The sequence below is a fragment of the Meleagris gallopavo genome, chromosome 2 (genome assembly GCF_000146605.3).
Source record: "Meleagris gallopavo isolate NT-WF06-2002-E0010 breed Aviagen turkey brand Nicholas breeding stock chromosome 2, Turkey_5.1, whole genome shotgun sequence".
Lineage (NCBI taxonomy): Eukaryota > Metazoa > Chordata > Aves > Galliformes > Phasianidae > Meleagris > Meleagris gallopavo.
In genome coordinates this window covers 47,619,743-47,633,874 of record NC_015012.2, presented here as the reverse complement: position 1 = coordinate 47,633,874, position 14,132 = coordinate 47,619,743, and the positions used below count along the sequence as shown (strand labels likewise).

The 14,132-nt window shown below is 38.2% G+C and overlaps 1 protein-coding gene across 1 annotated transcript in view; it reads right to left on the bottom strand.

Moving 5' to 3' along the window:
• The window catches only part of MTHFD1L (methylenetetrahydrofolate dehydrogenase (NADP+ dependent) 1 like), a 137,535-nt gene that overhangs the window by 34,722 nt on the left and 88,681 nt on the right, over nucleotides 1-14,132 (bottom strand). Inside the window, 2 exon segments of the mRNA XM_019612906.2 lie at nucleotides 10,241-10,393; nucleotides 11,965-12,072. Coding sequence (XP_019468451.1) covers nucleotides 10,241-10,393; nucleotides 11,965-12,072 — 261 coding nt within the window.

Here is a 14,132-nt window from a genome sequence, read left to right as displayed (position 1 = left end):
TATGTATATATATATATATATATAAAAAAAAAAAAAGTGAAACCAGTTAAAGACCATGTCTGCATTTATGTTAAGCTTTTTTACATGACTTCAAGCAAAAGCCAAACGTCCAGCTGCCAGGCATTAAAGCATGAAGAATCAAACACTGGTGCAGCTAATATGGAATTCTAGTCCACTTAATAGTTACAGAGGTTAACAGATTGAGGTTACAGATGAGATTAAAATTTTCCAAAAGACTTCAGTTTTCCTATAGAAATGAACACCTGAACATCTTGTGCTGTTTCCCATTCTGATTTCCTGTGGCCATCCCAGAATGCCCCACCATCCAGCACACAGCACACTACAGTCCTTCAGTCACCTTCAGACCTTCAGTCACAGTGAAAGGACAGGTCTTTCTTACATGCCCTTGGGCCTTACATCTCTCCAGGGACACAGCCCCCGCACAGCAACAAAGAAATATTTAAGAGACAGGGTATTTAAGAGACCCAGGGACCTGAATTAGTGATTTAGGTGATGGATGGACTTGATGACCCTATGGTTCTTTTACAACCCTAAATGACCCTGTGATTCTATGAAAATAGGCAGACTATGGCTTTGGTTCTGTGTCAGCCTGATCCTTTCCATGCTGAGGTTCCTGCACCTGTTGTTGAGTTATGAAAACTAAATAATGTTTCCTCTGTGACAAAAATATACCATAATGTAGCAGCTGCACTGTGCACTACAAACAGTACTCAAGAAGTTTTGCTTGCGTTATTTCATACTGATAGTTTTTTTTATGTAATGCAGTAACTGAATGGTGAGGAAAGACTAGGTTATTTCTTGGCTTATCTTTCTAATCATTAGCTCAGATCCAATCATATTTCTTCTTCACAGGCTCATGAAAAGCTCTGTTTCTTACATCTTCAGGCCAAGAAATATCATTCTTTGCTTTTTCATTGTAAAAGAGAAGGAAGCAGTGAAGGGAATTTTCCCTTTGCTATATGGAATAGGCATTGTATCAGAGAGGCTTAATCTTGATGTGAAACTGAATATAATTTTACCTCCAAAAATGTGAGGAGAAAACAATAGGGAGAAAAGAAGGGGCAAAATGTTTACACCATGGAGAAAAGAGTGCAAGAGAGGAAAGTCACCATTCTGGACAAGCTGACAGTGCTTTTATCAGGCTTTTGCTATCAGATACAGAAAATGGTGACAACTACTGAAATATTGTTTCTGTTGGGGAATTTTCTCAGGTGCACAAGAATATGAGCCTTATTATTTCTTTCCTTCTGCTCAGAAAAAAAAACACAACAAAATAACCTCTCGATAAGTGATGTTCACCAATGTGTCATCCAACCTAAGAAAAGTAGACAGGGAAAGAAAGATGACCATTACAGAGCAGCATTGAGTAGTTTCTCCAAATAGTAAGAATGCTGCATCCACAGAAGCCCTTGGGTCACAGCTGTAACATGCCAGGAATACTTGTTTTAATGGACTTCTCTGCCTGGTAAATAACTCTTGTTCTATAAGCTTCAAGCCCAGTATCAAGGTGGGTTTATGCAATCTTATCCTCATTTATGGTTAAAACATAATGCTTCATTCATGACATTTCACAGCTTCAGGAAGCAAAGAAAGATCAGTTTTTTCAAAGCAAAGCCATCATCGCTTATCAAAGGTGAAATACAGCATACCAACATTTGTCCTTCCATTTTTCACAAGAGGACACATGAGGAACTCATCAGGAAAAGCTACTTCTGGGTGGATGGATGAAGTAGCGGCACATAAATTTTTTTCAGTGTTGTCCACAGAACATAGGTCAGTCTGCTCTGATGGAAATGCACCAGACTGGTCTTTCATATTCTTAGATGTAAGCATCTCACAATTTTGCAAGCCAGTAAACAGTGAATTTTATTCACTGATTTGTCAGGGGACCTTAGTGTTATCTTCACTGAACTTCCTATTTTAAAATCTCTGTCAAAATTTTCCTTGTCTTTCAAACTGTTAACATGAAGTGATTTAATAAAAATGTTGAACATTATAACTTCTATAAAGCCCGTGTCACAAAGTAATAAATTAGAGAAGCTTCATTTCTGATTTCCCAACAAATGCTTTTTTTGTGAAGCATGTGCAGGATAAATTCATTTGAAAACAAAAGAATTCGGAAAATGCTCTTCTTTCCCCATATAAGCTATTTTTAACTAGTAATAAATTTATATCCTCCTATGTAAAAGCATAACCTATTTTTAACCTCACTTTTTCATGTAAAGTTTATGAACAAAATAGTTTAAAACAGGAAATCAGATACCATTTCCTGTTTTAACAAGGATAATCCCTTGACCAGTAGGCACAAATATTCAGTCCTCTTTATTGTTAATTAGCGCACTCTTCATCCTATATTTCACAATTTAATGAAAGAAAGCAAGTTGCTGGTAACATTATTAAGTTCAAACCATCTTTCACCTTATTTATCCAGAACTCAATAAAACTGTTCAGCCACAGACTTGCAGCCTCCAGCAAGGCTCCTGCTATTAGTCTTAAATCACTTTTAGAGTTGCAATAACAATAAGTTGCCAAACTCAAATACACATCTATCTACATCTGCTCGATAATTTGTCTTACTGAGCAGTTTGGAAGAATTTCAGTTATTTAACTGAAGCTTTAAAGTTTTTTTTGCTGCTTACCACAGAATCAATACTTTCTAAATCTACAAATTATCATTTGAAAAATGTATCTGCAAGAATGCTAAGGGGCTAATGTGTTCTTTCTTTAAGTGAGCATAAGACAGCCTCTGAGAAAAGTGCATGTATGCAAAGAAGTTTAAAAAGGTAACTATTGCTTCCCTCGTGAATGGCTGAATCTCAAATTTTCTAGCCTTAACCATGAGGCACCTTTTCAGAAATGGATTTATTCAACTGAAGAAAACTATCAGGCCAAAAAAAAAAAACTAAAATAGGGAGTATGAAACATCATTTCACTTCATCCCGATACGGAGGAACAGCAGTAAGCTGGAAGTGACAAAGTATTGCTGCTGCTACCAAGCTGAACAAGGACAGGCAACAGGGACACCAAGCAGCAGTCACCAACCCTAAGGACTTAGTGACCCCAAGTCTGGCAGCACTAGCCATTTCAAGCATTGAAAATATCATGAATGGGAGAAGCATATATCTGGTTGGCCTCTCCAACGTTCCAATATTACATCTTCTTCATAGGAAACATAATTAGAATATTGACCCTTAATGCTTCTGTTCCAAGATCTTCCATAAACTGATTTTTGAGCTCCCCACATTTGGTTCAAATGGATGCGTATAAGGCTGATTAATTGAACAATCAGGGTGGGCAGGCAGGACTGCAGCATCACGGAGAAGATGCCATGAGCTGCGTGATTTGGTCACCTGCTTCCTGCTCTGCCATGGTGAACAACCAGTAAAGCTCAAACAAAGCACTCACACTCCCATAAGTCTAGCTTTCCAACACTGCATTCCTATTTCACGTGTGAAGTCACGTGCAAAATTGAAGGGCAGTGGTCTAAAGTTTCTGCCACTTTCCATCCAAATTGTAGTTCCCAGTGTCAACAGGGAAGTACAACTAATAGTAAGCCCCATCAAATAAGCTAAGGTACAACAATCAAGGCAGTTTTATCTCCATATGGTGCCTCACTCTCAATTTCTTTTTTCCTTTCTTAAATGATGCAGTTTTATTCATCCTCTTTTGGGGTCATAGACTGTAAATCAGAGAAAAGGGAATGAAACAGACAGAAAAAATAACCATGCTCATAGTTAGGTCTTACTAGAACAAACAAAAAGATCTTGATGATTCCCAGTCTCTGGTGGCCTTGAATAAAGTATGTTTTAAAAGAAGTGCCCCTTCAGCTGCAGGCATGGTACAGGTGATTCTAATTTTATTTGCCTACACTAATGCTATATACAGCCATAAGACAGCTGCACTGAGTTCATTACATACTACTTCACAAATCCAATGAGGGCAAGATATTAACAACCACACTGAAGAAAACTGTTTCAGAGCGTAATGAGTAGTCTTTGCTTCAGCTTCACTTAAACCTGTCCACGCTAGCCAGGCACTACCCTTGATCAAGTAATCCATATTGCTGATGTGTCAATTCAGCTAATCTTAACTGAAAACAACTGCTACAGTGCTTCAGATCTACACACATCACTTTAACAAATGCCTGTTCAGCAGCTCTGACCTGCCATGCCTTTCACTGAACAGCACAGCAGAGCCTTTCACATGCAAAGCAAACTAGGTAAAATTACAACATAAGAGATGTGAGGCTGTGGAAAAAAAAAATTTCAATGTCAGGTCTTCTGAATTCAAGGTATCACTTACTGACTACAGTGAAATGTGAAAGTCAATTTTTGTGCATGCAAATAAGTGGTCTGTTTTAAGGTACCTGTTCAGATGAACTAGTTTAGGTTAACAGAAACACATGTTTATTACTTAAGTCTAAAAGCCTGAAAACAATATTAAAATTGCAGGAATGTATTTAATAAAAATACCTCTGGAAAAGAGGACGTAGGAAATGTCACTGATACAAGGAATACATACAGCTCACTTTTGTTATTAAAAAGCTAATTTTCAAGCGTCTACAGCCAAGTCTAAACATTTGCATAGTAAAATTATTCTCAGACATTGCTTAAAATAATGTAAGATTGAAAACGTATACAGACACTGAATACAGAAAACTACTTTTACAATAGCCATACTGAAATTCTTTGTAAATGAGGTTATACTGAAAAAATCTGATCTACTCTAAACGTTAAGCAGCTTCCCAAACAATGCATGTATTTTATTCTGTGATATGTTGCTTAATGGTTTCATCCCATCCCAAAAGGACAAGCCCTCCTCCAACCACTCAGTTTGCTGAAATAACGCATCTCACTACTTCTTTTTTCTACTCAACTGAAAACAAAGCAAAAACAGTTCTCCTAACTTTACAAATGCTGTCCCTTGAGAAATCTAAGGCTAGTGTGAAGGAGGCTGTACTCAAGACGCAATTGAATTTTGCCAGTAGGACCAGCAATGGGACCCTGCTCTTTCATCCAGAAAAGGTAGTAACATTGTACTGTACTATAATGTAGGTTAAATAGTTCTTACTGCCAAACACAAAGAGCAATCAAGAGAGATTTGAATTACCTGGAATTCAAGTGCTTTGCCTTTCAAAAGACATGGAGAGGATGATATATTTTTCAAGCCACTCTTTTCTTCTCCCATTAAAAAAAAATATAAATCCTGAGTCATAGGTAAGGCATGTTCTGCTCTCTCTTACACTCATCAATTACTCCTACGACTTCTTCCTGGACAGATCTTAGATCATGTCATTGTTTCAGCTAACTATTTTGGAACATCTTCAAGTCTTTCTTACTATTGTGACTTCAGTGCCCTCTCCCAGTTCTCCATGCATATCCTGCATGTATCTTCAAATAATTTCTCAGATTTACCCAATGGTACAACTCTCAATTCAACTTCTTTCTCTTTCCAGCCAAACCCACAATTCTAATCCTCTCCCAAATTTTCTATTTTCATCTTCTCACCACAAAGGGACACAATCGTCCTTGACTCTTAACTGCATCTTGGTCCACACACCTGGAACCCAGAGGTTGCCACGTAGCCCTTTTTATTGTAGTCTACAGACTTTACCTTGTCCTTTCAGCTGAACTTGGGCCTACTTTTGCCTCATCTACAGCAACTCTCTCTGGCCAACTCAATACAGCCACATCATTCAATCTGCCAAGGAACATGGATGATTTGTTGGTGCTATAGCACCCATCTCTCAAACCTCTGGGTTTTAGACACACTGAACTAAAGCTGATTGTTTTCACTTCATCTTCTTGCCAATGACCTTAATTGTGTTCTGACCTCCTGTTCCATCAATCGAATAATCTATCACATTTCCTATGAATGTAGCATCATTCAGCATTTCCACGTATGCCCATATATTCAGAATGTTGTGCCCAGTGAAATCCAGAAAGCCTGTCTTCCTCCTCTTCAGAAGGAATTACACCTACCATAATAAATGCTATATAACAGAAGAGCAGATCAGCTTTTCTTTTTCTTAGGATTTTTCAGTTGAGTACTGCACAATTTCACGCCTGAGTTTAACCGAAAACAAAAGCTATAAAGTTACATTTTTTCTCACACTTGTTGCCATTACCTCAAAACCAGTATGCAAAATCTATGAGCTGCTAGTATATTTTCAAATAGCTATCTGGCACTGTTAAGCTATCAACCACTATGAAAGAAGAAATTAATTTAGCAGGAAACAGTATCTTCCTTCCCAAAGTATTCAAAACAGATTTACTTTCAAGTGTTTCTTCCCCCTTGCAATATTCAGTTAATATTTTAGCAGGACATAAGGGAAGCTTTTCTTCTAAGACAAGTTTAATTTCTAGCACATCACATGGAAGAGAACAACGGAAATACAGCTCAATGTGAGAAAGCACCAAAGTGCAATGGCTTTTTGGGTGGGGGTGGGGAGAAACACACATACTACTAAAATCTAGTAATACTCCACCCAAGCATTGCTAGTGAATGACCTCACTTGTTTCCTACATATACTCCAGCAGTCTTCCTGCCATCACTCTGTTGAGCCAAGTAATGATGTCAACAGTCCACCTGTGAGGGTGTTGTAGCCCTCTGGGTCAGGGTCACAGAGAACTCAGAGAAAAGCTCTGCCAGTGTTAATTACATGCACCTCTTGTTTCACTGCTGATTTCCTCTGATAAGGTTCAGCTCACTTTTCCTGGAAAGACAACTATGCTGGAAGGGAACCATAGCCAAGTATTATTACTCAAAACAAATATTACATAGAGAATATGAAGATAACACATTATTTAGTTTTATATATGTATGTATGTATGTATCTATCTAATAGTGCTGAGATATATATAAATTTAACTTATGTGTACTAACAACGAGGCTAAACTACAAATGCTAGTTATTGCAGATAGCTTCTAATCTTTCAGCAGTACTCCTCTCTTCCATTTGTAATGCTCTTCCCAGTTAAACTAGAGCAGAATTCTAACAACCTGCTTTACCCTGGTAAGTTCTGCAAAGTTAGAGTGAGAGAAGCTTGTCCAGTAAACGATACACTTTGAGAATGGAGTTTGACATTTAACTAGTGGATCTGCTGCCCTTCAGTTAATTCTAGAGAAAAAATTGTATCACAAAAGTGTTAGGAACACATTCAGATTCATACATTCAGTAGCAACTCTAATAGTTTCAAGAAATGTTCTGTTCCACATTCTTGACCACTAACAATATTTTCCAAACAATGAATGATTAGTGTATATTTAGATCTTTATACATTATCTTGCTCTATAAACTCCCCTAAAATACAAAACACTAAAAGTATATTACCTTCTCCATTCCTGATGCGGGAAAAGTTATATGGCTATACTATGTTTCACTGAAGTCAAAGTAACTAACTAGAACACATTATTAAAATCTCATCAAGTAGGAAATTCTGTATCTATTTATCTATCTATCTACAGTGTTTTTCTTAAGAACCATAGTTTTGGTTCTGGGTGATGAATTAAAAACAAGAGGTATCACTTAAAATTATTTTGTCTACAGTGGTGTCCTACGGACAATTCCAGTGGATTTATGATGCTGAACTACAGCTAGTTTATGTTGAGGAGGGCAACGTGACTCATTCAGAGAGTTCAGCCCAAGAGCATTTCACTCTGACATCCTACAGAATAGCTCCCTTATGGATTTCAAGCAATTGCTGCCTGTTCTTCACATATGCTCCTCACAACTTTATGGCACACAATTTCCAGTGCAAATCTGAGTTCAGGCCATGAAGAAGATACTAGAACTTCTGACAAATTGTATTCTCTTACCAGTAATTGGAGTTTGGTCTTACCCTATTTAAACACACAGCTATGCAGTGCTTCTGGTGGATGTACATCATGTAGCCACATAGAAGGAAAGCACATCCCCATGACCAGTGAGCTAAAGTGACACAGTTTCCTGAACTCCAGGAACTCTTCTGGTCAGAAAGTACTTCCTTCCTTGTTTCAAACACTTGATTGTTTCAGAGGGAACTCAAAACAATAGATTAGAAACTTTCAGCCTTTGCTAAGTGTACTGCTAGGCAAGGAAATCAGGCCATGCTCTGGGAAGATGAGATAACATTGGGAGAGGACTCTCTTCCGGAAATGCAATAGCTTTTTCATCCCTTCTCTAGCACCATCACATGAATCAGCTACATATAAGTAATAATTCCTGCTATGAGATGTCAGATGCAGTTCAACTATTGTTTGAAAGAAGATGTGCATGGTTAGCAAAAGGCATGAGCTAACACAGCAGTAATTTCTCAGCTATTTGATAAGCCATGTCAGGGAACAAAACAGTAAGAGTTTCTTAATCTGAGTCTGTACTTTTTATGAATAATTAGGAAGAAAGTATGACAATTTCCTCTTTTTAGTATTCCACTGAATTCATTGAATGAATTCATTCATTCTCCTAAAAAGGAGAAAGAAGGTGTTGTTATTTCTGTAGTTACAAACCAATCCCCTTCCCACCGTAACTTAGTTTCACAGAACAAGCAGACATGTTCATAATGTCTTGGGCTCATCCCACAGGAACACAATTTTTCTTTTTGTCACACTTCTTCCTGACATGATTCTGTTCATCTAACTATGTTAGAGATGAAGGATTTAATATTTAGAATATAATCTTAACTTCCTCTTATGAAAAAACTCCCCATCTAGTTGACTAAGGGAAGCCAGTAGATGATAATTTTTTGGATTTTAGCTAACTTTTCAATACTGTCTCTCAAAGTATCCTTCTGGACAGTACTCAACTGTCCAGTATTCATCTAGACATCCAGTATTCAACGAGACAAATACATAATACAATGAGTAATCAACTGGCTGGCAGGTTGGGCTCAAAGTGTAAATGGGGCTACATCAGGTTGGTGACCAGTCAGCAGTGGAGTTCTGAAAGGTTCCATTTTAGGGCCAGTTCTCTTCGATGATTGTATACAAATATGTAAATCATCTGAACACAGGAGATGAATGCATACTAAGTAAGTTTGTGGATGACGCTGCATTAGGAGGAGTTGTTGACTGCTTTGAGGGTAAAAAGGCTTGCAGATATGCCCTGATAAAATTAGAGGGCCAGCAATCACCAACCACATGACATTTAAAAATAGCAAGCGCTGGATTCTGCACCAGGGTTGGGGCAATCCTGAATCTGTATACAGACTGAGGGATGAGGGACTGCAGAGCAGCCCCATGAAAAGAAATTCAGGGGTTCTGGTTGAACACATGCCAGTAGAGTGCTCTGGCAGCCAAAAGGATCAACTATACCTTGGTATACATCACGCCCAGCACTGCTACTGGCTAAGAGGAGTGACTGTCCTTCTCTGCCCTGTGTTGCTTCATCTCAAGCACTGGGTGTGGGTTTGGGTGCCAAAACGTAAGAAGAACATAAAACTATTAGCATCCAAAGGAGAGGCACAAAGCCTACAAAGGGTCTAGAGGGCTGTTGTAGTTTATCCACAGACATACAAGGAGTAGCTGATGTTCCCTAGTTTGTTCGGCCCAGAGCAGAGGAGCTGAGGAGACAGCTACAACTCCTCACAGAGGGGAGCAGAAGAGCAGTGCTGAGCTCTGCTCTCTGGTGACAGAGATAAGGCCTGAGGGAACAGCATGTAGCTGTGCTAGGGGAGGGTCAGGTTGGATTTAGGGAAAGGGACTTCACCATTGGACGGTGGGCATGGAACAGGCTACCAGGGCAGTAGGCACGGTCCCAAATGCCAGAGTTCAAGGAGCGTTTGGCCATTGCTCTCAGACATAGGGTTTGATTTTGGGTGCTCCTATGTGGAGCCATGGGTTGACTCAATGATCCTTATGCATCCTTTCCAACACAGAATCACAGAATGCCCCAAGATCACGTAACTACAGTTATTTACAAGCAGCAATTTGAATAACAAAGGAAAAAGTCATGCAATTGTATTTTTTTCAAGATGAGGATGCTTAAGTATCTTCTTGCTTAGACTCAAAAACATAAGAAACAGCAATTCTCTCACATCCTGTAGCCAGAGCTTTTATATACTATACTTTCCTAATTCTCTTTTCCTATCAACATAGAGTTACACAACATCAAGGAATAAAATTATTATTTAAAAAATGAAAACTCACCTGGTTCTACACATTTTTTTAGTGACAAAGTAGTACTTCCATATCAAGCTAGATCAAAAGAAGAGGAGTGATCAAGTTGAATGCTCTATACTCACCGTTCCTACCAGGGGGTAGATGAACCCAGCTCCAATACTGGCTCTCACATCGCTAATCGGTAAAATGAAACCAGTGGGAACACCCTTCCTCTCTGGTTGATGGGAGAGGGATAGGTGAGTTTTTGCCATGCATATGGGAAGTTTTCCAAATCCCTAGCCAAAAATGGAATGAAAATAAAAGATTACAGTAACACAGAATACATTTTCACTTTGTCATCAACATTTCTATAAAACCTAAAATCTATGTATCAACAACTAACCTCAGCTCCTTAAAAGCTAATATTTCAGAAATTGACAAAATACTGTATTTTATGTTATTCTCTTTCAATTCAGGCCCATACCTCCAAAGAGAGTTGCCTGTAGTTATACCCAGCTTCTCATGTGAACTCTCACTCTAGAATTAGGTGCAAAATGTTGCCAATAGAATAGCTAGAGTGTGCTATTTTCTGAAAGAGTGGTCAAGCACTTCTCTCTGGAATCTACTGTCCTAATTAAATACCTAGATGAGATGGGAATTCATAGCCCCAGAGCCTCTAAGGGAGTCTTCTCAAGGGTAAAAATAAATAGCTTGTGATACTTTACTTTGCTTTCAAAAAGCACAAAGTGTGTGAGGTGATGGCAGCCGCTTTACTTATGAAAATGCAATAATTAGCCAAAAAATGGGAGAAAACATCAGGGAGCTTCCCTAACACTGTTTTTCTCCAAGATTATTGATTAACCTTGAGCAAGGCACATTCCACTCTTCTCTTTACGCCTTGACAAACAAGGATGCAATTCACAACGCCAGGAGAGGCGGTACTACACTCTGCAGCTGACAGCAATTCTTTAATGACACTGTGAAAGTATTTCCTGACACTACTAACATTTAGACTAAAAGTGGATTAGAGAATCTCAGTGGGAAAAGAGAAAGAAATGGGTTATTCTGCTCCAAGTAGACTAAGCAAGCTTCTTCTCCATCTAGAAAATCAAGTTAATTCTCAGGAGATTTGCATTAGAGGATGGCTATACTCTGCTTGTCCGGCCAAGCCGCTGAAGCATACTAAGGAATTTTTCCATGACACATCATCCATAGTTTCTATTTTCTAACAGAAAGACTCCAGCCATGTTTACTTCCAGAAGTCATTCTGTTTACAGAAATACATTCACCTCTCTACACTGTTTCAAAATAGAACACTCCTATGTTTTAGGAACAGTGATCTATTTCACCTTCTAATGTTTATAATCCCTTGAAAATAACATGAACAAAAGGAAAGCAAACAATTCCCCAAGTGTTGGGAGTGCTGCTACTAAAATGCATAGCTGTGCACCCTTTTTTGCAGGTACAAATGAACACTAATATGCTAGAATTGTGCAGATTCTCTAGCAACTACTTTTGCAAGTATGCAGTTGTTGCATTCAGAGAAATAACTCTAAATTACCACTGTGCAAAGAGAGCATAGGATTTCATCAACAATCCCAGATGAATTCCAACCATCACTCATATCTTACACAGATATGTATGGATGCTATAGGAAGATAGCTTTCAAGGTTGAAACTATTCAGTTCTGTTCCATTTAATCCAGTCTAAACCAACTCACACATGCCTCCATAGTTAAGTATCATGGGTAAGCTCATGCTTTTTAATAAAGCTGATCAACACTCCAATCACAGAACATTTTACAACCCAAGGTCTCCTGAGTCTCATCCAGCAGGCACTTGATGGCATATTTCATTGATGCTCTTACCTGCCGGGTATAACGATCAATTTGTGACTGTGCAGCAGGAGATAACTCTATATCCTTTGCTCCATATACTTTCTGAGCAATGGTCTTAATTTTTTCAGCAATCGGAAGCTGCAGAAATAGGAAACAATTTATGTAAGAACAGAATCCAAGAGAAACTAGTATCTTGTTTGCTGAGTGAGAAATCTTAATCTCTCATTTAGATTCATTCTTTCTAAAATAGTCTTGCTATCAAAGTAAAGGGTACTGATGACAGATATGATCATCACCTAGAGGTACATGAATTAGAACCATTATTTCAGCTACTCCATCATTTAGGAGCCATAAAATTTGTGCTTTACAGAACTGACAAAAGAAGCTTATGCTCTTGCTTGAAGAGGGAGAAGAAAACTACTGCTATGTAGTTTCAAGAATCAAGACTTAACCCACAGCACAGACAAAAGGAAGCAAACTCCAGTGGGTTAGCAGGGATCATCAGACTATTGTGACACTATTTGTATCACAATAAAAATAACCAACACAATGTGGGGACATGATAAGGTAGAAGGCAGGCAGGCTTCCTCTGAGAAACAAGACATTTTATCAGAAAATTTCAGATCTTTCACTGCTTCTTTAATTCCTCACCTTCTGCTCTTATTAACACATATATATTGACCTATATCATCAATATAGCAAATTATTTTGAAAAGTCCAACACTCCCTCCAAAAACAAAACAAAACAAAGCAACCCAGTCCAAGCATTTTATGACACACATCAAAATTCAAAATCACTGAATTCAACTCCAAATTCTATGAGCATCCCCACCACATTATTTATCTCAAACCAAATGTGATCTGCCCTTAGAACTTCTGTTTGAAGGCAGATCCAGACTCTAACACTCAGACTCTTAGAAATCCTTTCACAGATTTTCAGCAGAGAGTTTTTCTGTGGTCAGATCAGGCACTTACTTTTTGTGCCATCATTTATTTAGAGTAAACAGCTTTTATCTTTTTTCTTCCTTTTGTCTGGCATGACCCTGAAGACCGCAATTATGGCCCCTAAAGCCTATTCTAAACAAACCATCAGCTTCTTCTTTCAATGTGAACATGAAAGATGAAAGATGGACCACAGCTCTCTGTACTAGTTCAGCTACTTCAGTACTAACCACAGATGGGCAGAGACATGCGCCATATTCCAGGGGACACCGCACCTGTAATTTGTAGTCCAGCACATTTAAGTAATAACAGATAACAAGAAATGCTAAACAAAGAGAGATAATTTTGGGATGAGGACTTGATAATCTCAAGGAAGTAATACACAAAAGGCACCAGAATAAAAATGAAGTGTTTAATTTTATACCAGCACAGTCAAGAAGTTGGTTTGTGAATAACAAACTAGCTAGTGTATTTATGGGAAGTTCCACAAATCACATTTTTGCAATGCCTATCTAGAAGCAACGGCTATTCTGCAAAGACACACCAGTTAAAGGGCCTCTATCAGGCTTATCTTTTTGTATTTCTGATTGAATTTTAGAAAAATGGAAATTTAAAAAATGCTTACATTAATAAAGAACTCTAGTAACAGTGACATCACAAACAATAAGCTTGCCAGACTTTCAAGCAGCTTAAATATAAGACTGCGAAAGGCTACTAAGGCTTAAATAAAATCCCTCCCTCATAAGAAATTTCAAAATGCAATTTTAAAGATGTGCCACAAGCACCTTCTAAACATGCTGACCATATAATTATTGCACCTTAATTGGGTGGAATGATGTCACGTTCCCGACTTCAGGCTTTTTAAATGAACCCAAGTGGAGTAATAAAACCTAATGAGGACTGGAGATAACACATTATGAATACTCTGGATATAATTCCTGGCAGCATAAAGCTGAGTGAAATACATCAATGACAAGGGTAGCCATCAAGAGACTAAACTTCCTTCAATGTGGTTAAGTACGTTTCTGACCACTGCAGTCTAGAATGCAGTGGGAGAAATACAAAACACAACTGTTAAACTTGCCATTTGGGTGCTGTTTGCTGGCAGGGAAGAACTAACAGCAACAGCAAAAGTAAAGGTGAGAGGAATTCCTCTCTCTTTTGTCATTAGGTCAGCATCAAAACTAACAGTTTTCCACTTAAATCTCAGTAATTTCACTGAGATGGAGAGGTTCATTTAGATTCAATTTGCATTT